General features: G+C 49.1%; 1 protein-coding gene across 1 annotated transcript in view; it reads right to left on the bottom strand.

The window, feature by feature from the left end:
* Positions 1-9,459: 9,459 nt before the first annotated feature.
* The window catches only part of LOC132469648 (cytosolic phospholipase A2-like), a 22,316-nt gene continuing 5,297 nt past the window's right edge, over positions 9,460-26,478 (bottom strand). Inside the window, exons 6-19 of the mRNA XM_060067642.1 lie at positions 25,072-25,109; positions 23,688-23,832; positions 22,216-22,352; positions 20,936-21,158; positions 17,571-17,685; positions 16,720-16,857; positions 16,443-16,532; positions 15,776-15,841; positions 14,389-14,519; positions 13,470-13,581; positions 13,138-13,322; positions 12,610-12,799; positions 11,520-11,677; positions 9,460-10,148 (exon numbers count right to left, since the gene is read on the bottom strand). Coding sequence (XP_059923625.1) covers positions 10,017-10,148; positions 11,520-11,677; positions 12,610-12,799; positions 13,138-13,322; positions 13,470-13,581; positions 14,389-14,519; positions 15,776-15,841; positions 16,443-16,532; positions 16,720-16,857; positions 17,571-17,685; positions 20,936-21,158; positions 22,216-22,352; positions 23,688-23,832; positions 25,072-25,109 — 1,860 coding nt within the window. The 3' untranslated portion in view covers positions 9,460-10,016. The remainder of the gene's footprint in view (positions 10,149-11,519; positions 11,678-12,609; positions 12,800-13,137; positions 13,323-13,469; positions 13,582-14,388; positions 14,520-15,775; positions 15,842-16,442; positions 16,533-16,719; positions 16,858-17,570; positions 17,686-20,935; positions 21,159-22,215; positions 22,353-23,687; positions 23,833-25,071; positions 25,110-26,478) is intronic.

Consider the following 26,478-nt stretch of genomic DNA (forward strand, 5'->3'; position numbering starts at 1 on the left):
GACGACCAATAAAAAACAACAGTGTTACCCCTTATGGTTTTTTTCATGACGACCAAAGAAAAACGACAGTGTCACCCCTCATTTTTCATTTGATAATAACGATGTTACCCCCTATGTTTTAATGGATAAATATCGACAGTGTTACCCCTTATCTTTTTTTCATGACGACCGATAAAAAAGGAGAGTGTTACCCCCTATGTTTTATTTGATAAAAACGACAGTGTTACCCCTTGTGTTTTTTTTCATGACGACCAAAGAAAAACAACAGTGTTACCCCATATGTTTTATTTGATAAATATCGACAGTGTTACCCCTTATGTTCATTTCATGACGGCCGATAAAAAACGACAGAGTTACCCCTCATGTTTTTTCCATGTTGACCAATAAAAAACAACAGTGGTACAGTGGCATTACGTTTAAATTGTGTGTAAAAAACATTATGTTTTTTTCATGACGACCAATAAAAAACGACAGTTTTACCCCTTATGTTTTATTCATGACGACTGATAAAAAACGACAGTGTTACCCCTTATATTTTATTTGACAAAGACAACAGTGTTACCCCTTATGTTTTTCTTCATGACGACTGATAAAAAACGACAGTGTTACCCCTTATGTTTCATTTGATAAAATCGACAGTGTTACCCCTTATGTTTCATTTGATAAAATCGACAGTGTTACCCCTTGTGTTTCATTTGATTTAAACGACAGTGTTACCCCTTATGTTTTTTTTCATGACGACCAATAAAAAACAACATTGTCATAGATCGCTAACTAGCAGAGAGTTGTGAGCACTTTCCACCCTTTTCAGTGGAGGAATTGGACTCCCCAAGCAATGTTATACTTAAAAGGAGCAAGTAAGTTACATATTAATTTAGTCTTTCGGCCTGTAGCATATAAACAAGATGAAGCAACTGTCCCATATTTCTAACTGCATTTGAAGTAGACATTGAGACTCACAAAAAATGGACGCTATAGGACAGTGATCATGATTTGTCTCAATATCAGAATAACAACAATGGGTCAAATAGCAATGGCTGGTGGAATGGCCATGAAGTAGGTCTGTATATGCAGTGTAAGCTTGTCCAGGCCCTGCAAGTCAGGATGTAGGCTATGAATCTGAATGAAAAGCAGGTAAATAGGTAGTGGCCATCCCCAAAATGTAGCAGAATACAGGAAATCACATCTATTAAATTCCAAAAAAATACTGGGGGGGGGAGGGGGGAGAACCTCAGTCTATTACTGTGCCCCACCAACATGTTTGATCGCCAGCCGCCACTGAGAATGACCAATGGAAATAATTCTCTACACAATTTGAATTGTGTTTAAATATGCAACAGTGGTCATTTGTTTGGCCAATTCATGTTAAACAATGAGGGTTTTGATTGTCGGGTCGGGCCTTTGATCGAGCGTTTGTGTTTTTTTTGTTTTTGTTATCATTGCTTTATTGGCCTAATTTGAGGAGAAATCTATGCCATAAACAGACATTTTATGGGGGCGTTCCAGTCTGCGTAAACGGGAACCCCCACCACATGAGAACGCCCATTTGCGTCTGCAGTGGGATGATATTGAGGCGATGGAGAGACTAACGAAAGCTTAGGCACATGGTGAGTGAACTGCTCCATAGGATAAATTGCCGGTGAACCGCTCTAGCCAGCCAGGAGGGACTACTTTTTTGTATTCTTCAAAAAAACAGCTATTTTGATTTTCTCGTTTTTTTTCAAATGTAGTGTGTCTATGACTTTCGTTTGGCCATAATAGTAACCGTTGTATAAAAGCAATAGCTCACTTCAGTCTGTGGTGAGCTATTGCTTAAATATTACCATGTTGACGAACATATGAGACATATTACCACGTTTAAAACAGGGGTTGTGTCTGTAGGGTAAGGGGTGATAGTGGGTGTGTTGGTGGGGGCGGGGGTGTGTGGTGAGGGGTGATAGTGTAGGTGACGTAGGTGATGGAGGGGTGATAGGTGACGTAGGTGATGGAGGGGTGATAGTGTAGGTGATGTAGGTGATGGAGGGGTGATAGTGTAGCTGATGTAGGTGATGGAGGGGTGATAGTGTAGGTGATGTAGGTGATGGAGGGGTGATAGTGTAGCTGATGTAGGTGATGGAGGGGTGATAGTGTAGCTGATGTAGGTGATGGAGGGGTGATAGTGTAGCTGATGTAGGTGATGGAGGGGTGATAGTGTAGCTGATGTAGGTGATGGAGGGGTGATAGTGTAGCTGATGTAGGTGATGGAGGGGTGATAGTGTAGCTGATGTAGGTGATGGAGGGGTGATAGTGTAGGTGATGTAGGTGATGGAGGGGTGATAGTGTAGCTGATGTAGGTGATGGAGGGGTGATAGTGTAGCTGATGGAGGTGATGGAGGGGTGATAGTGTAGCTGATGTAGGTGATGGAGGGGTGATAGTGTAGCTGATGGAGGTGATGGAGGGGTGATAGTGTAGCTGATGTAGGTGATGGGGGGGTGATAGTGTAGCTGATGTAGGTGATGGAGGGGTGATGGTGTAGCTGATGTAGGTGATGGAGGGGTGATAGTGTAGGTGACGTAGGTGATGGAGGGGTGATAGTGTAGCTGATGTAGGTGATGGAGGGGTGATGGTGTAGCTGATGTAGGTGATGGAGGGGTGATAGTGTAGCTGATGTAGGTGATGGAGGGGTGATAGTGTAGCTGATGTAGGTGATGGAGGGGTGATAGTGTAGCTGATGTAGGTGATGGAGGGGTGATAGTGTAGCTGATGTAGGTGATGGAGGGGTGATAGTGTAGCTGATGTAGGTGATGGAGGGGTGATAGCGTAGCTGATGTAGGTGATGGAGGGGTGATAGTGTAGCTGATGTAGGTGATGGAGGGGTGATAGCGTAGCTGATGTAGGTGATGGAGGGGTGATAGCGTAGCTGATGTAGGTGATGGAGGGGTGATAGTGTAGCTGATGTAGGTGATGGAGGGGTGATAGTGTAGCTGATGTAGGTGATGGAGGGGTGATAGTGTAGCTGATGTAGGTGATGGAGGGGTGATGGTGTAGCTGATGTAGGTGATGGAGGGGTGATGGTGTAGCTGATGTAGGTGATGGAGGGGTGATGGTGTAGGTGATGTAGGTGATGGAGGGGTGATGGTGTAGCTGATGTAGGTGATGGAGGGGTGATGGTGTAGCTGATGTAGGTGATGGAGGGGTGATAGTGTAGCTGATGTAGGTGATGGAGGGGTGATAGTGTAGCTGATGTAGGTGATGGAGGGGTGATAGTGTAGGTGATGTAGGTGATGGAGGGGTGATGGTGTAGCTGATGTAGGTGATGGAGGGGTGATGGTGTAGCTGATGTAGGTGATGGAGGGGTGATAGTGTAGCTGATGGAGGTGATGGAGGGGTGATAGTGTAGCTGATGTAGGTGATGGAGGGGTGATGGTGTAGCTGATGTAGGTGATGGAGGGGTGATAGTGTAGCTGATGGAGGTGATGGAGGGGTGATAGTGTAGCTGATGTAGGTGATGGAGGGGTGATAGTGTAGCTGATGTAGGTGATGGAGGGGTGATAGTGTAGCTGATGTAGGTGATGGAGGGGTGATAGTGTAGCTGATGTAGGTGATGGAGGGGTGATAGTGTAGCTGATGTAGGTGATGGAGGGGTGATAGTGTAGCTGATGTAGGTGATGGAGGGGTGATAGTGTAGCTGATGTAGGTGATGGAGGGGTGATAGTGTAGCTGATGGAGGTGATGGAGGGGTGATGGTGTAGCTGATGTAGGTGATGGAGGGGTGATAGTGTAGCTGATGGAGGTGATGGAGGGGTGATAGGTGATGTAGGGGTGATAGTGTAGCTGATGTAGGTGATGGAGGGGTGATAGTGTAGCTGATGTAGGTGATGGAGGGGTGATAGGTGATCTAGGTGATGGAGGGGTGATAGTGTAGCTGATGTAGGTGATGGAGGGGTGATAGTGTAGCTGATGTAGGTGATGGAGGGGTGATAGGTGATGTAGGTGATGGAGGGGTGATAGTGTAGCTGATGTAGGTGATGGAGGGGTGATAGTGTAGCTGATGTAGGTGATGGAGGGGTGATAGTGTAGCTGATGTAGGTGATGGAGGGGTGATAGTGTAGCTGATGTAGGTGATGGAGGGGTGACAGTGTAGCTGATGTAGGTGATGGAGGGGTGATAGTGTAGCTGATGTAGGTGATGGAGGGGTGATAGTGTAGCTGATGTAGGTGATGGAGGGGTGATAGTGTAGGTGATGTAGGTGATGGAGGGGTGATAGTGTAGGTGATGTAGGTGATGGAGGGGTGATAGTGTAGCTGATGTAGGTGATGGAGGGGTGATAGTGTAGGTGACGTAGGTGATGGAGGGGTGATAGTGTAGCTGATGTAGGTGATGGAGGGGTGATAGTGTAGCTGATGTAGGTGATGGAGGGGTGATAGTGTAGCTGATGTAGGTGATGGAGGGGTGATAGTGTAGGTGATGTAGGTGATGGAGGGGTGATAGTGTAGGTGATGTAGGTGATGGAGGGGTGATAGTGTAGCTGATGTAGGTGATGGAGGGGTGATAGTGTAGCTGATGTAGGTGATGGAGGGGTGATAGTGTAGGTGATGTAGGTGATGGAGGGGTGATAGTGTAGGTGACGTAGGTGATGGAGGGGTGATAGTGTCGGTGATGTAGGGGGTGGAGGGGAGATAGTGTAGGTGATGTAGGTGATGGAGGGGTGATAGTGTAGCTGATGTAGGTGATGGAGGGGTGATAGTGTAGCTGATGTAGGTGATGGAGGGGTGATAGTGTAGGTGATGTAGGTGATGGAGGGGTGATAGTGTAGGTGATGTAGGTGATGGAGGGGTGATAGTGTAGGTGACGTAGGAGATGGAGGGGTGATAGTGTCGGTGATGTAGGGGGTGGAGGGGAGATAGTGTAGGTGATGTAGGGGATACAGGGGTGATAGTGTAGGTGACGTAGGGGGTGGAGGGGTGTGTGTGTGTGACTTGGCTCTTTGAATATGTCGCTCGGAGACGAGGATGACTCTGGAGGGCTTCCTATGAATTCTACACAGCCATCAGCGGTCCAATCTGCCCCCAGCCGGGGCCAATCCCGGCCGCTGACGTAATCAGTTCGGAGGAAAGCAGCTCACTGAGCTAATGACAACCAGACAAATCTTTTATTAAACGGCGTTAAATAAAAAAATATGTCTGGTGGAGGTTGAAGACGATTGTGTTTCAACCCAAATGATTTGGGCTGAAACACAATTGTCTTCAAATAAATATAAATATAATAAAATAAAAAACCTCCAGCCTCTTTCAGCCAGCCTCCACGGTTGAAAGGTGCCCCAGAGTGGTGAATGCACAGGAAGCGCCTTATTGGCTGCGCTTTACCCGTGGAAAAAATGAATGGGTGCCCTCTGGGGCCCCTTCATACAATAATGCCGCGTTTCCACTGCAGGGTGCGGAATGGATCGGATCGCAAAGGTGCGGTAGGGAGGGGGCGGTATAGCCCAGCTCAGTTCCGAGGTCGCGTTTCCACTGCCGACAGTACCTTTTGTGGTAGGCCGGATGTCGATAATAATAATAATAATAATACATTTAATTTAGAGGCGCCTTTCAAGACACCCAAGGTCACCTTACAGAGCATATAGTATCGATCGCCGCGGCAGCTACGTAAACATCGTAAACAACGTCTTCCTCCCCAAGAATGCAGACGAACGTCTCCACCTCCTTGTTCGCCCAAGCAAGCTTTTTACGTGACATATTAATTGTAAAGAATAATACCTCGAGGCTACTGTTTGTTTGTTTTTATCCCCGCGTCACCCGGAAGTGACGATTCTGTCGACCAATCAACGGAGGGGGGGTGTAGCTAGAATTTCACGGGACCCTTTCAGGCGTCTCGTCTCGTTTTGGGTACCGCAACGGAGGAGTCCCGAGAATGGGGCCGGAACGGGTACGGCAAAGTCCGGGTCACGCCCACTTTTGGCGGTGGAAACGCGACCCAACCCGCACCTTTGCGATCCGATCCGTTCCGCACCCTGCAGTGGAAACGCGGCATAAATGATGACGATGTGCCCTCTAGAGCAAGATAAGGCAAACCGAAAAAACATGATTATGATTATGATGAACAGCATGCTTTTTGCACGCTGGTTGGACCCCATGTTGTGCAGAAGATGCCCTTATTATTTTTTCGCCCCTGCTCTTCAAACTGTCTGAGTCCGCCCCTGCTGACCACCATTACCCATGAGCAATACACTGAGGGATTACCTCCGAGACTGCTTCTATATATTTATAATATTGCTTTTCCTCTCCAACTCATGGATGAAATGACACGCTGGAGCAGATTTTCCTGCATGCCTCCAGACTGCTTACGCTGCTTTCGGAGAACAAGGTCTAAAGAAAACATATGTTTCCCGTCAGGGTCTGACTTCATGTCCCCGGTCATGGGCAGCGCCACAGCGCTGCTTACCGGCTCTTGCTCCAAGCTGTAACTTTCCGACCTCTCTGGCTTAGAGCGGAGAGATTGCGAAAGAGAGGAATGTCAAAGACCGTGCCGCCACACTTCCGCTTTTACTATGCAAACGCAGACACTCTCGCGCGAGCGCACACACACACACACACACACACACACACACACACACACACACACACACACACACACACACACACACACACACACACACACACACACACACACACACACACACACACACACACACACACGTTTGTGTCGTCGGAATCCCGGGCGCAGCCCATTTGTGCTATGTGTGTGAGGCGTGACTCAGCCCCATCAGAGATGGGCATGCGGGTACATACATGAAGCGGAAGCTCCTTTCTTTCGAGTCGGAAACACATTTCAAAGGTGCCGCGCTGAGCGTGTTTCAGGAGACCGGAGTGAAACCAGGGAACCCGGCCGGGCACCGCGCCAGGGGGTGTCGTGCCAGCAAAAAAGTGTCTCAACAAAGCCAAGTACCCTAATCATATAATTAACACTCTCATAAGTAGGGGATATTGCTTTTGGATTCAGAGGTAATTGGGCCAAGTAATGGTTTACTGGGAAATGGGTAGTATCAGGTATTTAGACTGGGCGTCAGTGCTTCGCGCGGGGCAAAATATCGCAGAAAATCCCCCAGTCCACATCAAAGGATGCTCGTCGTGGTTACATGTGTGTGGACGGTGTGTGTCACGTTTTTCACATTGTTTAACAAGTACTCATTTAAATACTAGCCTATTTAACAATATTCGTTGCATACTATTCATCGACGTTCATAACTTCAGAATTGTTGCAAAGCGAGTTATAAAACCTTGAGCCGTTGTGTTTTGGTGGTTTTGAATATTGCTTTTAATTCAATGTGCTTTTACAAGATTAATAAAAATGTTACTTACGTACATAGACTACTGTAATTAACACATATAAGAACATTGTTATACATGTTCAACGTGCAGTACATGGCCCTCTTTATTCAAACATATTAGAGTACTGTAAACAACCAAAATAAACATATAGCCTACGAATTCCAATACAGCTAAAAACATATGACCACATTTCTGACTCGTATTATCATGGGAACAGCTCCCTCTGAGATCCCCTCATGGTGCGGAGTGACGTTGGAGTGAACCTCGGGTCTACACTCTGACTAAATGGTCAGTGTCATAAAGAAGAAGCAATGGATGAAAAGAGGCTATGAATAATGTTGGGAAATATCACGACTCACCGCAGCCGGGCTGCGCAGCGTCAGTCCTCGACCCTAACCTTTTGAACTCCTGGAGGAAAATACCATGGCGTCAGGGGGTAGGATTCCACCATGCCAGCCCGGGGCACCCACAGGGAGAGGCTCAGGGTGTCGGGTTCCTCGCTGCGTGGAGGTGCAGTGTCTACAGAATTCTCCCTCGAGCGCCATTCCTCGTCTGTGAGGCGCCGTATTCAAAGAGCCAAGTCACGCCACGCTCTCCACGATCAGACCCCCCCGCTCCCCACGATCAGACCCCCCGCTCTCCACGATCAGACCCCCCGCTCCCCACGATCAGACCCCCCCGCTCTCCACGATCAGACCCCCCCGCTCTCCACGATCAGACCCCCCGCTCTCCACGATCAGACCCCCCCGCTCTCCACGATCAGACCCCCCGCTCCCCACGATCAGACCCCCCCGCTCTCCACGATCAGACCCCCCCGCTCCCCCAACCCCCCCCCCTACACTATCACCCCCACCCCGCTCCCCCCCCCCCCCCCCCCCCTACACTATCACCCCCACCCTACACTATCACCCCCCCCCCCCCCGCTCCCCCCCCGCCCCCCCGTCACCCTACACTATTAACAGACCCACAGACACTCCGACCAAGAGAGAGAGACCGCCCCCTGGTGGAGGGGGTCAGAGAGAGACCGCCCCCTGGTGGAGGGGGTCAGAGAGAGACCGCCCCCTGGTGGAGGGGGTCAGAGAGAGACCGCCCCCTGGTGGAGGGGGTCAGAGAGAGACCGCCCCCTGGTGGAGGGGGTCAGAGAGAGAGAGGGACCGCCCCCTGGTGGAGGGGGTCAGAGAGGGACTGCCCCGTGGTGGAGGGGGTCAGAGAGAGACTGCCCCCTGGTGGAGGGGGTCAGAGAGGGACTGCCCCGTGGTGGAGGGGGTCAGAGAGAGACCGCCCCCTGGTGGAGGGGGTCAGAGAGGGACTGCCCCGTGGTGGAGGGGGTCAGAGAGAGACCGCCCCCTGGTGGAGGGGGTCAGAGAGGGACTGCCCCGTGGTGGAGGGGGTCAGAGAGAGACCGCCCCCTGGTGGAGGGGGTCAGAGAGAGAGAGGGACCGCCCCCTGGTGGAGGGGGTCAGAGAGGGACTGCCCCGTGGTGGAGGGGGTCAGAGAGAGACCGCCCCCTGGTGGAGGGGGTCAGAGAGAGACCGCCCCCTGGTGGAGGGGGTCAGAGAGAGAGAGGGACCGCCCCCTGGTGGAGGGGGTCAGAGAGAGAGAGGGACTGCCCCGCGGTGGAGGGGGTCAGAGAGAGAGAGGGACTGCCCCCTGGTGGAGGGGGTCAGAGAGAGACCGCCCCCTGGTGGAGGGGGTCAGAGAGAGACCGCCCCCTGGTGGAGGGGGTCAGAGAGAGAGAGGGACCGCCCCGTGGTGGAGGGGGTCAGAGAGAGACCGCCCCCTGGTGGAGGGGGTCAGAGAGAGAGAGGGACCGCCCCGTGGTGGAGGGGGTCAGAGAGAGACCGCCCCCTGGTGGAGGGGGTCAGAGAGAGAGAGGGACCGCCCCGTGGTGGAGGGGGTCAGAGAGAGACCGCCCCGTGGTGGAGGGGGTCAGAGAGAGAGAGGGACCGCCCCGTGGTGGAGGGGGTCAGAGAGAGACCGCCCCGTGGTGGAGGGGGTCAGAGAGAGAGAGGGACCGCCCCGTGGTGGAGGGGGTCAGAGAGAGACCGCCCCGTGGTGGAGGGGGTCAGAGAGAGAGAGGGACTGCCCCGTGGTGGAGGGGGTCAGAGAGAGAGAGGGACCGCCCCGTGGTGGAGGGGGTCAGAGAGAGAGAGGGACTGCCCCGTGGTGGAGGGGGTCAGAGAGAGACCGCCCCCTGGTGGAGGGGGTCAGAGAGAGAGAGGGACTGCCCCGTGGTGGAGGAGCTAGAGCAGCAGCAGGGAGAGGGGACCGTTGCTATGCCTTCCAGTCGTGTTGTGCTTCATAAAACATTGGCTTCCTAATGACAGACACACCCAGCAGATAAAGGCGGGGGCGGGGGCGGGGGCGGGGCACTCCTTTGCTTTAGGTGAGTAAACATGGTGGAGATTGCTCTTGGTGTGTTTAGGGGTTGCCATCAAACAAACTTCCGGGTGAGAGGGACTCCGGTGCATGTTTAAACTGCTCTGCCTGTTTGGATGACTCACCCAGCATGTTATTGAGTGAGGGCCCTGAACGTCATCCTGAAGAGGAGGCAGACTGACAGACCTCAGGCTCCTGACCATTCACATTTTACACACAAAAAAAGGTTTACAAAGTGATCACATTTTCCAAAACGAAAATACTAAACACAGGACACTCTAAGAAGTATCGTGAAGTGCAGCCCTACGCAGCCCCCCCTCGGGGCTCTAGAGGGCTTTGGGCGCAGCTCGCTTCAGGAACTTCTTGTTGTGGATCTCGTCGAGGGACAGGGAGACGGCGCAGCTCGCTGGGCTCTCCTTCCGGTGCACGATGCGGTCCTTTATGGCGTCCTTTATCACCTGGAAAGCACAGCAGGGTCTCCATAATGAACTCTACGCACACACACACACACACAGAGGTACGGAATACACTGCATGCGTGTTTGTGTGTGTGTGCGTGTGTGTTTGTGTGTGTCTTGGCCATGTGATGGTTCTCCCTCCCGTCAGTGACGGTGTATCTTATGAGAGTCCTTCTATTTATTCCGCGGATTGACGTGTCCAAATGGGACATATTTTCGATGTGTCGCTGTTTAGCCGATGCCTTGTTCTACGGTAATCTCCCCAAACACCCAGCCTTTGTGTTGCTTCCTGTGTAAAGGTTATATTTGTTGCCCGCACGAAAGGACGCACTGTACAAACACTGAGCACGTTCCGTAGGAGGATACCGAGCTGACATTCAGAGCTCCTTGAGTAACGTAAAAACCCTTTCACACGCTCCGGTGACATGCCACGCCCCACTCGGGTTACCTGGCAACACGCTGTCATGACAGAGGTCTACAGCACATGAAGGTCACGGTGACAGCATGTCAAATGACAACTAAGTACCGGAGAACCTGTCTGTGTGTGTGTGTGTGTGTGTGTGTGTGTGTGTGTGTGTGTGTGTGTGTGTGTGTGTGTGTGTGTGTGTGTGTGTGTGTGGGTGGGTGGGCGGGTGCGTGCGTGCGTGCGTGCGGGTGCGTGCGTGCGTGCGTGCGTGCGTGTGTGTGTGGGCGGGTGCGTGTGTGTGTGTGTGTGTGTGTGTGTGTGTGTGTGTGTGTGTGTGTGTGTGTGTTTGTGTGTGTGTGTGTGTGTGTGTGGGTGTGGGCGGGTGATGTGTGTGTGTTTTTGTGTGGTTGGGTTCATGTGTGTGTGTGTGTGTGTGTGTGTGTGTGTGTGTGTGTGTGTGTGTGTGTGTGTGTGTGTGTGTGTGTGTGTGTGTGTGTGTGTGTGTGTGTGTGTGTGTGTGGGTGTGTGTGTGTGTGTGTGTGTTAAGGACACGTGACCCTTTAACTTTGTTTCACTGTTAAATATATTTATGGCTTTATTGCAGACACAGGTCCACGTAACACCAGTCGCCCTTACATAAAGATTGAATAATAGAATTCCACGGAAGGTCCAACTTTTCCCTGATCATCCTTCTGGTCCGTCACCTCCTCTTCCTCATCATCCTCATCATACTCCTCATCATCATCATTATCACACACATCTTCCTACCGTTCTCTGTATTATCATGAAACAATGAGGGCCTCTGATGGGCCCTGTGCCTTCTGCAGCGTCTGCCTCGTCCCCCCCCCACCAGACGGTGAGGTCTGCACCCCCCCTCTGCCCAGACGGAGAGGTCTGCAGCCCCCCTCCCCCCCACCCAGACGGAGAGGTCTGCCCCCCTCACCCAGACGAGGACCAGCCGCTCACCTCCAGGTTGTTGAGTGTGTTGAACTCCATGAGGTCGTGCAGCTGGGAGAAGGCCTGGTTCGAGTACTGGAAGTTGAACGTGGAGTACGGCGTCTCCGGGTCGTCGAAGATGTCAAAGTCTGAATATTCCTTCTCCTTTTCCGTCTCTCTGGGAACTCCTTTAGAAAGGACAGAGCAGAACACAGTGTTCCTCAAGAAGCCACCTGCACCCACCGGCGGTACACAGACAGGCCTACCTGGGCCACGGAGTATCAATGAAATGTAGCCATGCAGTGCTACAGTGAAATTAATCAAATGGCATTGGTGACACAGCATTTACCCTGGGCTATGATAAGGATTCAAACGTGAGGGAGGGAGGGAGGGAGGGAGGGAGGGAGGGAGGGAGGGAGGGAGTGTGGACCTGTGACCAAATATGGACTGGCATATTTATCCTGAAAGGGAATCCTGTGTGGAAGCTGAACACTATTTTTCCTTTAGCTGCCTTCCCGTAAAACATAATCATAAATGCCTGGATGTTAAAATGAGCAGCGTGTCATGTCTTCCATATTTAATGAAAAAATAACTTACGCCAGCTTCAATTTTCACATCTGTACCTCATCACCACAAACATATTATTTGTCAGTTGAAGAGGATTATCATTTAAATAACAGCCATTAAGATGTTATAGTGTTCAACATTCCTGGCCTTCCCTCCACCAGGGAGGAGCATCAGCACTCGGACGGTGAACGCTCAGGATTTATGGTTTGTTTATCCACAGTGCAGTGAGACCTTCTGCACTGCACCTGGCCACACTGACACCAAACACACACACACACACACACGCACTCATACACAAGCACAAACACACACACACCCACGTATGTACCAGTATACACATACTAGTATATACATCCAGACACGTGACTTTCCCTATGTAAGCTCTGTGATCTACCAAAGAGGAATGCAGTGACCAAATAAAAAGAGATACCGGAATCAGAGTAGAGCAGGGCTGCCTCAGCGCTGCAGGACAGACCATAATTATATCCGCTGCCCCAGATTTCAACATTTTCCCTCCACACATCGACATTTCCAGAGCTTATGTGAAACTTACCAGGGGCCTTGAATTCTCTGAAGTTGATGTTGACCAGGACGAAGTGGAGGATCGTGGGGCAGTTCCTCTCACCCTTCCCGGGCTTGAACACGTAGCATTCCTTCAGACCTTCCCGGTCAAACACCTTGGAGTCGATCTTGGGAAAAGGCAGCTTGTTCATCCGAGCCCACTTCTCTGCCAATAGGAGCTCCTGAGACATTACGGAAAAGACACCACTGTTGATTCATAGAACGACCACCATTGTCTCCCCTCAAGCACAAAGCCCACAGCATGAATTGCAGTTCACATTTGTAGCACAACCGAACGAGAGACAGGCTGATATTACTGTTTACAGAGAGAGCTCATGGCTGGATGGAGCCGGGGTTTTCTTTGGCCCGCTTTGTATGGGACTCAAACATTATTTTGCGTCTTTCCCGAAACATCTGTGTGCTTTGGGCCGGACAACGAAAAGAAAGATAATGCCAACCCATACAACACTACCCAGCGGCCTGAGTCAGAGCTGCGGAACATCCACTCAGTAGGAAGCACCTTGAAGGGCGGGCTGGAGTCGCTGGGCCGGGCGGAGAAGTCGAAGGAGATGATGAGGTCGACGCCACGCTGCGGCCGCAGGATGAGGGGGAAGGGGAGGTTGTAGGTCAGGCCGCTGTCCACCACGTGGATCTTTTTGCTCTTCACATCCAGAGGCTCGTAGATGCGCACAAACTCATCAGGGTCTGGGAGAACATGTCAGGTTAATCATCTGTGACACTTAGTCCTGTAAAACCCCCCAAAGTGTCCCATGTGTTAGTCTGTCCCAGATGGCCTCAGCACGGGCGGCTCTGATTCAGAGGACCTCGCTGACTCCGTGGACCGGGGCTCACCGGTGACGGCGTCCACCTCGTCCTCTGGGGCCGTGCCGTTGCAGAAGAACTCGTTGAAGGGAGTGTAGGGGATGCTGGTGTTCAGGGCCAGGCCCAGCATGAAGTTATGGACCTGAGGGGGGCGGGGAGCACAGACAGGAAGGACGCTGATTGGTCACCTTTAAGATGGTTAATGGGTCATGTGGGTCTATCACATGATACGCTAAACAGCCCTACTACTTAAGTGTTGTACTTAGATAACATGTTAGACTAGACTAGATCAGGTTATGTATTACACTGGATCGACAGGGGTTATAATGGGGATGGAATAGACTACGTTAAGTTTACTTAGTTTCAAGGTTTTCCAAAACATTCAACTTTCAATTATTATATTATTATTATATTATTTATTATTATATACCACAGAATGAAAATCACTGGTTGAGAATTAATAGTAGACTATATTCGATAATTTTGGTTAGATTAGATGAGATCATTTTACTTTAGTTTAGTTTGGTCTAGTGTAGTTGAGTTTGGTTTAGACTAGATCAAATAAATTTTGTTTGGATTAAGAAAAGATTAAAATAGATATGTTGACAATCCAAATCAAACTACACGAGTGGGGTTTTCTTCTTATAAGCCGTAGCTAATGGGTTTATGAATGAACGTCCCTTCATACTATTTGGATAGTCAGTGTCCTAGTGGGATTGGTGTATGGCTATTAATAAATGTCCAATAGTAGCTCTGCTCGAGTGCCATTCGCGTGTTGTTCCTCACGGTCTATAAACTCTCACCCCACCTCACCTGTTGGACCAGACTCAGCGGAGGCTCCTCCCCTTTAACACCTGAAGAGCCTTCAGGTGGGTGGAGCCGACTATTCACGGCCAATCAAAACGTTCATAAAATAAGAGATGAGATGGTCTGAGGTAAGATGGAGCACCTTCCCAGCTCGGCCCTCTCGTGTGTTGAATATGGCCGACTCGCTGAACAGGGAGGTGATCATCCTCTTGCCCCAGCTGTCCTGAGCGTTCCGGTGGAACTCCTCTTCAGCCTGCTGGTTCTCACTGCCCCCTGCACAGCAGATACACACAACTGGGAATATATACTGGGAGACCTCGCTGGAGCACTACGTTCCCCCAGATCACTGGGGGCAGGTTGGGGTTTGTTCTGCAACACTCCCCGTCCCAAAAAAGGGACGCAAGCTCTGATAAGATGGTCCTGTATCATGTTGGGTACATTTCTCAGTTGCAAACAACCCCCCCTCCCTCATCACAGCGTTCAGCAGATCCCTCCCGCTCTCCGGATCTACCGAGCAGTCAGACTGAAGGCTGTATCAGAGGAAGGTTGTGAAACCGTGATTGTAAGCTGTGTGCGCAGTAAGAAATATCAGCAAAGGAATCATTTCACTTGCTCCTGTAAACCTTAGACCTTTCCTTTTTCACAATAAAGTATTCAAAGGAAATGCCCAAAGTGTGTATGTTTATGGGAACAACCCTCTACAGGTTAACAATGTTTGGACAGGGATGTTAATGTCAACCAGTGAATCAACTATTCATAACACTGAATCAGTCCATTTGAAAGCATGTGCGGACTATGGAAGGAACGATGAGCCACTGGATGTTAGTTTCACAACAAGAGGTCTGGCCGTCATCCCCTGTTTCTGCTCCTTACCTCTTCCCCTGCCTTTGTCCGTCTGTATTATTTCAATACATACCCTGTATGCTCTTAATAACCATTGACATCACACTGAAACTAAATAGATTTCGTTACTGATTAGCACACAAAGAATGTTAACGTGGAAAGGAAATACAGGTAAAACAAGTCTTGATAATCTGCTTGTAACTTGCATCAACTGACTGAATAAACATTTATCGTTTTCCCTTTTCTATTGAACCAAATCTACACGTTAATGTAAAGGGACCCTTAACTCTACACTGAGGACACTTTAATGTAAAGGGACCCTTAACTCTACACTGAGGACACTTTAATGTAAAGGGACCCTTAACTCTACACTGAGGACACTTTAATGTAAAGGGACCCTTAACTCTACACTGAGGACACTTTAATGTAAAGGGGCCCTTAACTCTACACTGAGGACACTTAAAGTAAAGGGACCCTTAACTCTACACTGAGGACACTTAAAGTAAAGGGACCCTTAACTCTACAGGGTGTTTTGGGGGTGATATGTGCTGGGGTGTGCTCTGGGGGGTCCTCTGGGGGGTCTCTGGGGGTGTGCTCTGGGGGTGTCCTCTGGGGGTGTCCTCTGGGGGTGTCCTCTGGGGGTCCTCTGGCTGGTCCTCTGGGGGTGATGTGTGCTGCTTGCTCACCTTTATGCGTCTCCTCTTCGTTGTCCATGCTGTCCTCTCCCACGATGTGCCGTGGCCTTATCTGTTCTGTGAGAACAAGCGTTCAGTATTCACTCTTCAGGGGCTTTTACAACATTTGTTTCATCATGCATGACTACATACACATTATTGGAGATTAAGGCTTTGCTTGTCCATTATATTAAAATAACATCATTCTCTTAATGGAAGAGACTCACACACATGAGAACCAGACCCTCAAACCTATGAATGAATGTGTTGCATTTAGTATTTTGTGACGTTGCATTGAAGCGCCGTGCAAGTGTGAATGTTTACATACAGTATCACAACAAAATGTCATCTTCTGACACCCAACACCTTACAAACGATCTCAGGTGAAAGGCTGATATCTGTTATCTCCTCTCTGATTGGCTCATTTGTCACCGGACAACAAAGGCTTTGGCGTGAGGCGTTGCCACGAAAGGGGTCATGGAAAATGTAAACTGTGGTAAAAATGCGTCACGGCCAGAGTGTCGCAAACACAAATATCTCTTCCAAAGAATATCCATGCATGATTAAGGGGACTTTTCATCGCCATGCTTGCAAAAGAAAAATGCAAAGTGAGTGCAGTTATCTACGAGAACGACACCTTAGCGCCCTGGAACACAGAGTGAGGAACGAGGAACTGTACCGAGCTCCTCCTCCATGGTACTGCCGCCCGCTGTGTCTTTCACCCCCAGCACGCGGTTGAACAGGATGGAGAAGGCACTGCCCCACACACCTACAAACACCAGACATCCACCCAACACGTCATATTGGTGCATGTATCTGTGGAAGAGGCAAGCCGGGAAGGCCACAACCCCCATACTCCCTACGTGCGTGTGTGTGTGTGTGTGTGTGTGTGTGTGTGTGTGTGTGTGTGTGTGTGTGTGTGTGTGTGTGTGTGTGTGTGTGTGTGTGTTTCTTACCCATAAGGAAGTGCAGAGGGTTCTCGTTGTACTTCTTCACCACCGACCCCATGAAGAACTTGCTCCCGAACAGGTCAGGGGTCATGAAGGTCCCGTATTTCGCCATGCCGATTTCATAGGGGCTGAACTCCACCCAGTCTGTGGGCAACGCCTCAAGGTGAGTCAAAACACCACAAAACTCACATAATAATCATCTGCATTTATAATGTTGACATATAATGTGGTGATGACTTTTAAATAGCAGGCCGTTTCAAGGTCTCGCCAGCTCCTCCAGTTATTGTTTGTTTCCTTTCTTTCTGTTTCTCTTACTTTGTATTACTCATTTTCCTCTCCTCTGAGATTGTCTGAGGACACTTTTTTATATTTCAAATACATATCATTGAAATAATTATATTCTGTGTGCAAACACACATGATCGACACACACTCACAGAGTGTGTGTCATGTTGAGCGGATCATTTTCTGCTCATCCCAAAGCGAGGTCCATTCTGAGAGTGGAGAGGGTGGAGGCAGGGGGGCCCTGTGGTGACTCCCCCTCGCTCACGTCTGCATCGAGTGAGCCCCATTCAAGGTTCAGGGCTCACAGGGAACCTTCCAGGATGTTTGTGGTATTTATAAACACGCCCGGTGTCATTCCACTGAAATTTCTTTCTTGACCTTTCCAGAGAATATGCTCCATGTGAATGGAGATGGCCGTTGGTTTGGTGACAGCCGCTGGGCTGCACCGATATAGATAAACTATATGTATAAAATCTAAATTTCGATTAATATTAAATTCATCGTGCAGTTCTTACTCCGGTGCACCAAATCATCACATTTGCAAAACAATAATATTATTAACGATCGACTCGCCTGCAAACATGAGCTCGGACACGTCAGGCTTCACGTGGAGGCAGGTGAACAGGGGCAGAGGGCACTGCGCCTCGCCCACCTTCTGCTGCATGTCTGTCAGAGTGGAGTCCATCCTCTGGAACACAGCACAGCGGTATTATTGGTGTGTGTGGGCGTGTGTGTGTGTGTGTGTGTGTGTGTGTGTGTGTGTGTGTGTGTGTGTGTGTGTGTGTGTGTGTGTGTGTGTGTGTGTGTGTGTATGTGTGTGTGTGTGTGTGTGTGTGTGTGTGTGTGAAAAATGTTTGTACCCTTTCGAAAAAAAATTGTACCCTTTACATTGGAATGCATGAATCTGGTGCACTTTGAGAGGAGAATATGCACTTAAATCCTATTCAAACAGTCCTGTGTATTACTGTAGATGGGATTATTGGTGTTGTAACTTTGCCTTTTGTGTCTTCATTTACAGATTTTTATATTTTTGTACAGTAATATTTAAACAAAAAATGCCACAACGCAAATATAATTTGCACAATTTATTTATAGATTTTTGCCTAATGCTTAAACACTAAACATGGTTGCTATGCCCAAAGCATAACTGTTTTTTACATAAGACACTTTGTTCAAAAATGAAATCTCCTGCAACAATGGGCAAAACACATCTTTTTAAATTATAAACCTAACTAAAATTTGAAAAGAACACAGACTCACACACATGAAAAATAAAAAATAAAGCTAATTGAATACCAATCAGTGTGAGCCTTAGCACTACAAATAGACCTCAGGTGAGCTCAGCTCCTTTGTGAGACAGTGAGAGTCAGGGGAAGAGGACAAGAGAGCGATGATAAGCTTGTTATTGCTTAAAACACTTCTTCTTAGTCTTGGGAGTCAAAAAGTGATGAGAAAATTATAAAATAAATATAAGTTATACATAATAGAAACTATTCATGATCTTTTAAGAAGTCCTTAGGTTTTTCCCTGCATTTATGCTAATGACCACATGCTTACAGGCGATTAGCATAAATCCCTAACTAAAATACGCGATGAAAACAGATTTTATATGGCAATAAAGAACAACATCGGATCTAACAGTATGGATTCATTTTTCAAAGTTCCCGAAAATACCTAGGCTATAAATTCCTGACTGGATATAAGCTCCTGTAAAGGCTATGAGTGATCCCAAAAAGAGCGACAACACGCACACACACACATAGGCCTACACACACACACACACACACACAATACTAGAGGAAAAACGGCACGGAGGTTGCGGTTTATAGATACAATAAAATGATTGGGCTCAGAGGGTTTTTAACACTGGTGGTCATGTAGCGACACATTTTAGCAACTTACTTTCTCTCTCTCTCTCTCTCTGTCTGTCTCTCTCTCTCTCTCTGTCTGTCTCTCTCTTTCCTTCTTTCTTCGATCTTCCGCTTCACTCGCTACTGCTAGAATCAATGTAACTTTGCAACCGTGTAGGGTAGCCTACTGCCTACAACTGCCACACTCGCTGTGTATTTTCCTTCTTTGATGTTGGTTACGTGACGATGTGCCGCGTGCTGCGCAATTGACGTTACGCGCTGTACATTTTCTAAAAGGAGCTACGTAAAAAAATAAAATTAGGATAAGGATTTTTATTGCAGCGGCAGAGAAAATTCAGCAGCGCTGGCGCGCCGCTGCTGTGTGAACATGGGGGAAACACTAATATAATGGTGAGGGAACAGAGAGAGAACAGAGAACAGTGAGAGAACAGTGAGAGAACAGTGAGAGAACAGAGAGACAACAGAGAGAGAACAGAGAACAGTGAGAGAACAGAGAGAGAACAGAGAGAGAACAGAGAGAGAACAGAGAGAGAACAGAGAGGTAACAGAGAGGGAACAGAGAGGGAACAGAGAGGGAACAGAGAGCAGAGAGAGAACAGAGAGGGAACAGAGAGAGAACAGAGAGAGAACAGAGAGAGAACAGAGAGAGAACAGAGAGAGAACGAGGCAGAGAGAGAACAGAGAACAGTGAGAGAACAGAGAGAGAACAGAGAGAGAACAGAGAGAGAACATAGAGAGAACAGAGAGCAGAGAGAGAACAGAGAGAGAACAGAGAGAGAACAGAGAGGGAACAGAGAGCAGAGAGAGAACAGAGAGAGAACAGAGAGCAGAGAGAGAACAGAGAGAGAACAGAGAGAGAACGAGGCAGAGAGAGAACAGAGAGAGAACAGAGAACAGTGAGAGAACATAGAGAGAACAGAGAGAGAACAGAGAGAGAACAGAGAGAGAACAGAGAACAGAGAGAACAGAGAGAGAACAGAGAGAGAACAGAGAACAGTGAGAGAACAGAGAGAGAACAGAGAGAGAACAGAGAGCAGAGAGAGAACAGAGAGAGAACAGAGAGAGAACAGAGAGGGAACAGAGAGCAGAGAGAGAACAGAGAGAGAACAGAGAGAGAACGAGGCAGAGAGAGAACAGAGAGAGAACAGAGAACAGTGAGAGAACAGAGAGAGAACAGAGAGAGAACAGAGAGAGAACAGAGAACAGAGAGAGAACAGAGAGCAGAGAGAGAACAGAGAGAGAACAGAGAGAGAACGAGGCAGAGAGAGAACAGAGAGAGAACAGAGAACAGTGAGAGAACATAGAGAGAACAGAGAGAGAACAGAGAGAGAACAGAGAGAGAACAGAGAACAGAGAGAGAACAGAGAGAACAGAGAGAGAACAGAGAGAGAACAGAGAACAGTGAGAGACCAGAGAGAGAACAGAGAGAACAGAGAGCAGAGAGAGAACAGAGAGAGAACAGAGAGAGAACAGAGAGGGAACAGAGAGCAGAGAGAGAACAGAGAGAGAACAGAGAGAGAACGAGGCAGAGAGAGAACAGAGAGAGAACAGAGAGAGAACGAGGCAGAGAGAGAACAGAGAGAGAACAGAGAACAGTGAGAGAACATAGAGAGAACAGAGAGAGAACAGAGAGAGAACAGAGAGAGAACAGAGAACAGAGAGAGAACAGAGAGAACAGAGAGAGAACAGAGAGAGAACAGAGAACAGTGAGAGACCAGAGAGAGAACAGAGAGAACAGAGAGCAGAGAGAGAACAGAGAGAGAACAGAGAGAGAACAGAGAGGGAACAGAGAGCAGTGAGAGAACAGAGAGAGAACAGAGAGAGAACAGAGAGAGAACAGAGAACAGAGAGAGAACAGAGAGCAGAGAGAGAACAGAGAGAGAACAGAGAGAGAACGAGGCAGAGAGCGAGGGCAGCCACAGCAAGCACCAGAGGAAATGAAGACTTGTGCAGACGGACAGGAAACAGGAGATAACACCAGGATTTTAGAGGCTAGTCCGCAGGGAAGGGTTGCTCTAAAGCCAACGGCCGTCAGAAAGAGAGAACGGAGGAGAGACCAACGCTCACCCCGCGGACCAGCGTCTCCCCGATGAGCATGCCGAAGATGTCGGTGAAGGTGACGGGCTGACCGGCCGCCTTCTTGGTCCACAGCGCCTGGACGTAGCTGCTGAGGTGCTGGGGCAGCAGCAGCCGCAGCGGGTTGCTGCTCACGCTCTGCATCAGCTCCTGGTTGATGTCCGCCGGCCCCTTGGCCGGGAACTCTGGGTGGGAGTAGAGCATGGACATGTACCTGCAGGGGGGAGACGAAGGGGGAGGTCAGGGGGAGTACAGCATGGACATGTACCTGCAGGGGGGAGACGAAGGGGGAGGTCAGGGGGAGTACAGCATGGACCTGCAGGGGGGAGACAAAGTGCCTCCTACTGAACAGCGTCCGAATAGACACGATATAAGAGAACCTTATGCTGGCACCTCGGAGACCAATGGAGAACACAAACCCCGTACCAACGGTCGACATTCCCTGGTTATTCTCATGGAATCTTTTGATGTTGCAGCAACACCTTGCATGAGCTTGTATTAAACCCTACTCTCTCTTTATCTTGGAAAACAGCCGAGCGTGACTTCTCCCCGTTAATATAATGAACTAAACATAAATAGGTTATTTTGGGGTAAACATTAGGAACCCACAATAAAAACGGTGGTTTAGAACAAGCCACAGTGTGATAACAGACAGGCCTTCAGGGAGCGTCCTTACAGAACTCTGGTGGCACAAACCACAGAGAAGATAGTAATCTGGCATCAAACGCTACGAAGGAGGTTTCAATCAGCCAACACATCATTGGAGATACTGTTGCCATGTGGCGTCAGGTATCAGATCTGAACAAGCAATGCTAGTGCGTCTACTGTGGAAAATAGTTCTATCCAAGAACAATAAATTAAGCATATGAAAATGAGATGAACAATAAGGGAAGCATGAAAATTGACGGAGAGAATGCGAGAGAGCAAAGAAATGCCCTCTTTCTTACTCACTCAGTGGTTGAATCGATCTACCTGTAGCAACACATTCATTCAGAGCCAAGTGATTCTGTCACAGCATTGAAGTTAAAGCAGTCATACATGGGCTGATGCATTCCTGGAATACAGGAAGGAGAGCTAGTGTGTGTGTGGGTAGAGAACGTGTGAATGGGTATTTGTGTGGATGTGTGTGTGTGTGTGAGTGTGAGTGTGAGTGTGTTCGTGTTCGTGTTGGTGTGTGTGTGTGTGTGTGTGTGTGTGTGTGCGTGCGTGCGTGCGTGCGTGCGTGCGTGCGTGCGTGCGTGTGCGTGTGTGCGTGTGTGTGTGCGTGTTACCATGTGGACCCAGAGAGCCCAGCTACGTAGGTGGCACAGTCCAGGACCCCCGACTCGTACAGCGCCTTCATCACGCCCGAGAAGCCCACCATGGCCCGAAAGCCCCCCCCAGAGCCCACGATGGCGATCACAGGCACCTGGCACGCACACACACACACACACACACACACACACACACACACACACACACACACACACACACACACACACACACAGACACACACACACATACACACAAACACACACACAGTTAGAACGACAGCTGTTGAGGGGAACAGTATTGCAATAGGGTAAACTATTTTGTAATACTGCTGTTCTATCCACTAGCATTCCTCCAGCCCGTACCACTTCCTCCTGAGAGAACAGAGGGCCGTCTTGCGTCATATGCAGTAGCAGGTTCCCTTTGACTCGTGCATTCTCACTCAGTTGTTTTTGAGCGCTCGCCATAGGAGCGTTCAATGTTTATGTTCAGGAGCCAAAATACAGCCAACCTTCCCCGAGTCACGTTCTGAGTCATGTTCTGCTCTCTGCCTCTGGGAAGCTTTGGTTTAACTAAACCAAGAAAAGGGGCAATGAGTTAAAAATACTGCACAACTGGCCAAAGTGGCTCATGGTCATATATATACAGAGTAGACATATATATATACATGTATTCATATGTATGTACACTTTCTAATCGTACTGTTCTAACTATAGGCCTTACGAAACAGACCCTTTGCATTTCCCAGTATCGTTTTAGTATACAGGACAGCCCAGTGGTCGGAAATAGGACATGGGCACATAGGAAATGAAGTGACAGTAAATCAGGAAGTGAGTATGTCCAATAGAAGATACCGCTGTTCTACGTTCAGATGAACTAATGCTCTACTTATGGCCTGATGTGGACAGTGTCTGCTTCTAAAAGATGGTGTTATCGATGAATTTGATGATGAAAGATCATTCAAGCTCAGCTTTGCTCCATTATTCAATTACTTACTTGGGTTGCGCCACGAACTTTACACTAAATCTGCCTTTGCCCGCTTTAGGCTCAAGCGACAACAAACCTTTGTTTGACTCAGCCTTTGAGCAGAGTGCTAATCCTGCTTTGTTTAGGTTGGGTCTTCTGGATGCAACGAGGAGAAAACATGGCCGCCAGGCTGTCTGGTTCACCTCACCCTCCCAATTAAACGAAGCCGGTAGTTATAGGCACTCCCTACTTCAGTCCGCATTCAAGTCGGAATAAGGTTAAAATATAACCGGAAGCACCACCAGCAAGGGCCGCATAGCGAGAGGTTGTTAGAGTCAGTGTGAGTTCAAACATGTTCATCAGATTACTGCCTGCATGTCTGTGTGGGAGCCGTCCAACCCTTATTGAAATGGATTGATCTTTGGAATATAATACCCTCTATGCTTGTTGGTAATATAGTAATGCAATTGAATGTGAATGTGTAGACGTTGTGTTGTGTTCTCTGGAGGCCCTGCTGGGCTCTGACCTCCTGAGGAGAGCTGGGGAGGAACCGGGGCTTCTCCATGTCCAGCAGCTTCTTGATGCCCAGCATCACCCGCTGGCGCCGGGCCTGCCGGTACAGCTTCTCCTGGTCACACAGCGCCAGGCTGAAGCGCAGGTCCATGTTGGTGCTGGGGGAGAGGGGGAGAGGGGGGAGGGAGAGGAGGGGAGGGGAGAGGGGAGAGGGGGAGAGGGGGGAGAGGAGAGGGGAGAGGGGGGGAGGGAGAGGAGGGGAGGGGAGAGGGGAGAGGGGGAGAGGGGAGAGAGGAGAGGGGAGGGGGGGGGGAGAGGAGGGGAGGGGGAGAGGGGAGAGAGGAGAGGGGGAGAAGAGAGGGGAGAGTGGAGAGGGGGAGAGAGGAGAGGGGGAGAGGAGAGGGGAGAGTGGAGAGGGGGAGAGGAGAGAGGAGAAGGGGAGTGGGGGAGAGGGGAGAGGGGAGAGAGGAGAGGGGGAGAGGCAGAGAGGGGGAGAGAGGGAGAGAGGAGAGGGGGAGAGGAGAGAGGAGAGGAGAGAGGAGAGGGGGAGTGGGGGAGAGGGGAGAGGGGAGAGGGGAGAGAGGAGAGGGGGAGAGGCAGAGAGGGGGAGAGGGGGAGAGGCGGAGAGGGGGAGAGGGGAGACGGAAGAGGGGGAGAGGGGGGAGGGGGGAAGGGGAGGGGGGGGGAAGAGGGGGAGAGGGGAGCGGAAGAGGGGGAGAGGGGAGGGGGGAGAGAGGAGGGGGGAGAGGGGAGACGGAAGAGGGGGAGAGGGGGGGAGGGGAGGGGGGAGGGAAGAGGGGGAGAGGGGAGCGGAAGAGGGGGAGAGGGGGAGAGGGGAGGGGGGAGAGAGGAGGGGGGAGAGGGGGAGCTTCAGCTTCGGCTAAATGCTTTAGAAATGTGTTTCTAAAAAAAAAAGCAATAAAGCAACAAAAAGGGTGTGTTTTGTGTAAAGTAAGCTAACTATGGCAACACCTTTTTTTTTTTATTGTGAATTTGAATTAGAATATTTTAGTGCAGGACATTCTGAGCTAACTTAAATATTTAAAGAATTTGCTCATATTAACCCCTGATGCAATGGTGCACAAGATTAAATTAAATTAAATTAAACTAAATTAAATTAAATTGTATTTTATTTGTATAGCCGTTAATCACAAGGAGAGTCTCAAAGGGCTTAACAGGCCGTATGTTTATGACATATGCAAGATAAGCGCCACCTACATTAGTCGTTGCAGTTGCTTGGTATTTCTATTTTTTTATTCTTTCCGAGCCATTCCTGTGAATTGTTGAACCCTAACTAGATGTCTCCTGGTTAGCTTTTCTTAGCTTGCTGCTTGTTCTTGTTTCATCCACAAAGAGACTTCAGGATGGACAAGAGGATGGAGGAGATGAGTACGTACCACACCTCCAGAGACATCTCCAGGAACACTTTGGTCTCCTGTGAAAACAGAGGAACGGGTGGAGGGTTTGGATAACAAGCAGGAAAAAGCATTTAATCCAAGGACAATACAGCGGCCCCGTCCAGATGAGGGGGATGCGTTGAGTCGGCCGTGGTAGAAGGTCCCCCTGGGTCTTCACATAGCTCCCTTCCCCAATATTTGATTTGAATCTAGAGGTGCTTCAGGCTCGTTCATATTTTCCACATTCCGTTGATAAAACCCCCTAGTAGACTACAGTCTGATTCAGGCTTTACACTGTGCTCTACTGGTTAAACCGCCTAGTAGACTACAGTCTGATTCAGGCTTTACACTGTGCTCTACTGGTTAAACCCCCTAGTAGACTACAGTCTGATTCAGGCTTTACACTGTGCTCTACTGGTTAAACCCCCTAGTAGACTACAGTCTGATTCAGGCTTTACACTGTGCTCGACTGGTTAAACCCCTTAGTAGACTACAGTCTGATTCAGGCTTTACACTGTGCTCGACTGGTTAAACCCCTTAGTAGACTACAGTCTGATTCAGGCTTTACACTGTGCTCGACTGGTTAAACCCCTTAGTAGACTAAAGTCTGATTCAGGCTTTACACTGTGCTCTACTGGTTAAACCCCCTAGTAGACTACAGTCTGATTCAGGCTTTACACTGTGCTCTACTGGTTAAACCCCCTAGTAGACTACAGTCTGATTCAGGCTTTACACTGTGCTCTACTGGTTAAACCCCTTAGTAGACTACAGTATGATTCAGGCTTTACTCTGTCCTCGACTGGTTAAACCCCTTAGTAGACTACAGTCTGATTCAGGCTTTACACTGTGCTCTACTGGTTAAACCCCCTAGTAGACTACAGTCTGATTCAGGCTCTACACTGTGCTCTACTGGTTAAACCCCCTAGTAGACTACAGTCTGATTCAGGCTTTACACTGTGCTCTACTGGTTAAACCCCCTAGTAGACTACAGTCTGATTCAGGCTTTACACTGTGCTCTACTGGTTAAACCCCCTAGTAGACTACAGTCTGATTCAGGCTTTACACTGTGCTCTACTGGTTAAACCCCTTAGTAGACTACAGTCTGATTCAGGCTTTACACTGTGCTCTACTGGTTAAACCCCTTAGTAGACTACAGTCTGATTCAGGCTTTACACTGTGCTCTACTGGTTAAACCCCTTAGTAGACTACAGTCTGATTCAGGCTTTACACTGTGCTCTACTGGTTAAACCCCTTAGTAGACTACAGTATGATTCAGGCTTTACACTGTGCTCTACTGGTTAAACCCCCTAGTAGACTACAGTCTGATTCAGGCTCTACACTGTGCTCTACTGGTTAAACCCCCTAGTAGACTACAGTCTGATTCAGGCTTTACACTGTGCTCTACTG

Source organism: Gadus macrocephalus, chromosome 12 (genome assembly GCF_031168955.1).
Source record: "Gadus macrocephalus chromosome 12, ASM3116895v1".
NCBI classification, from domain to species: domain Eukaryota; kingdom Metazoa; phylum Chordata; class Actinopteri; order Gadiformes; family Gadidae; genus Gadus; species Gadus macrocephalus.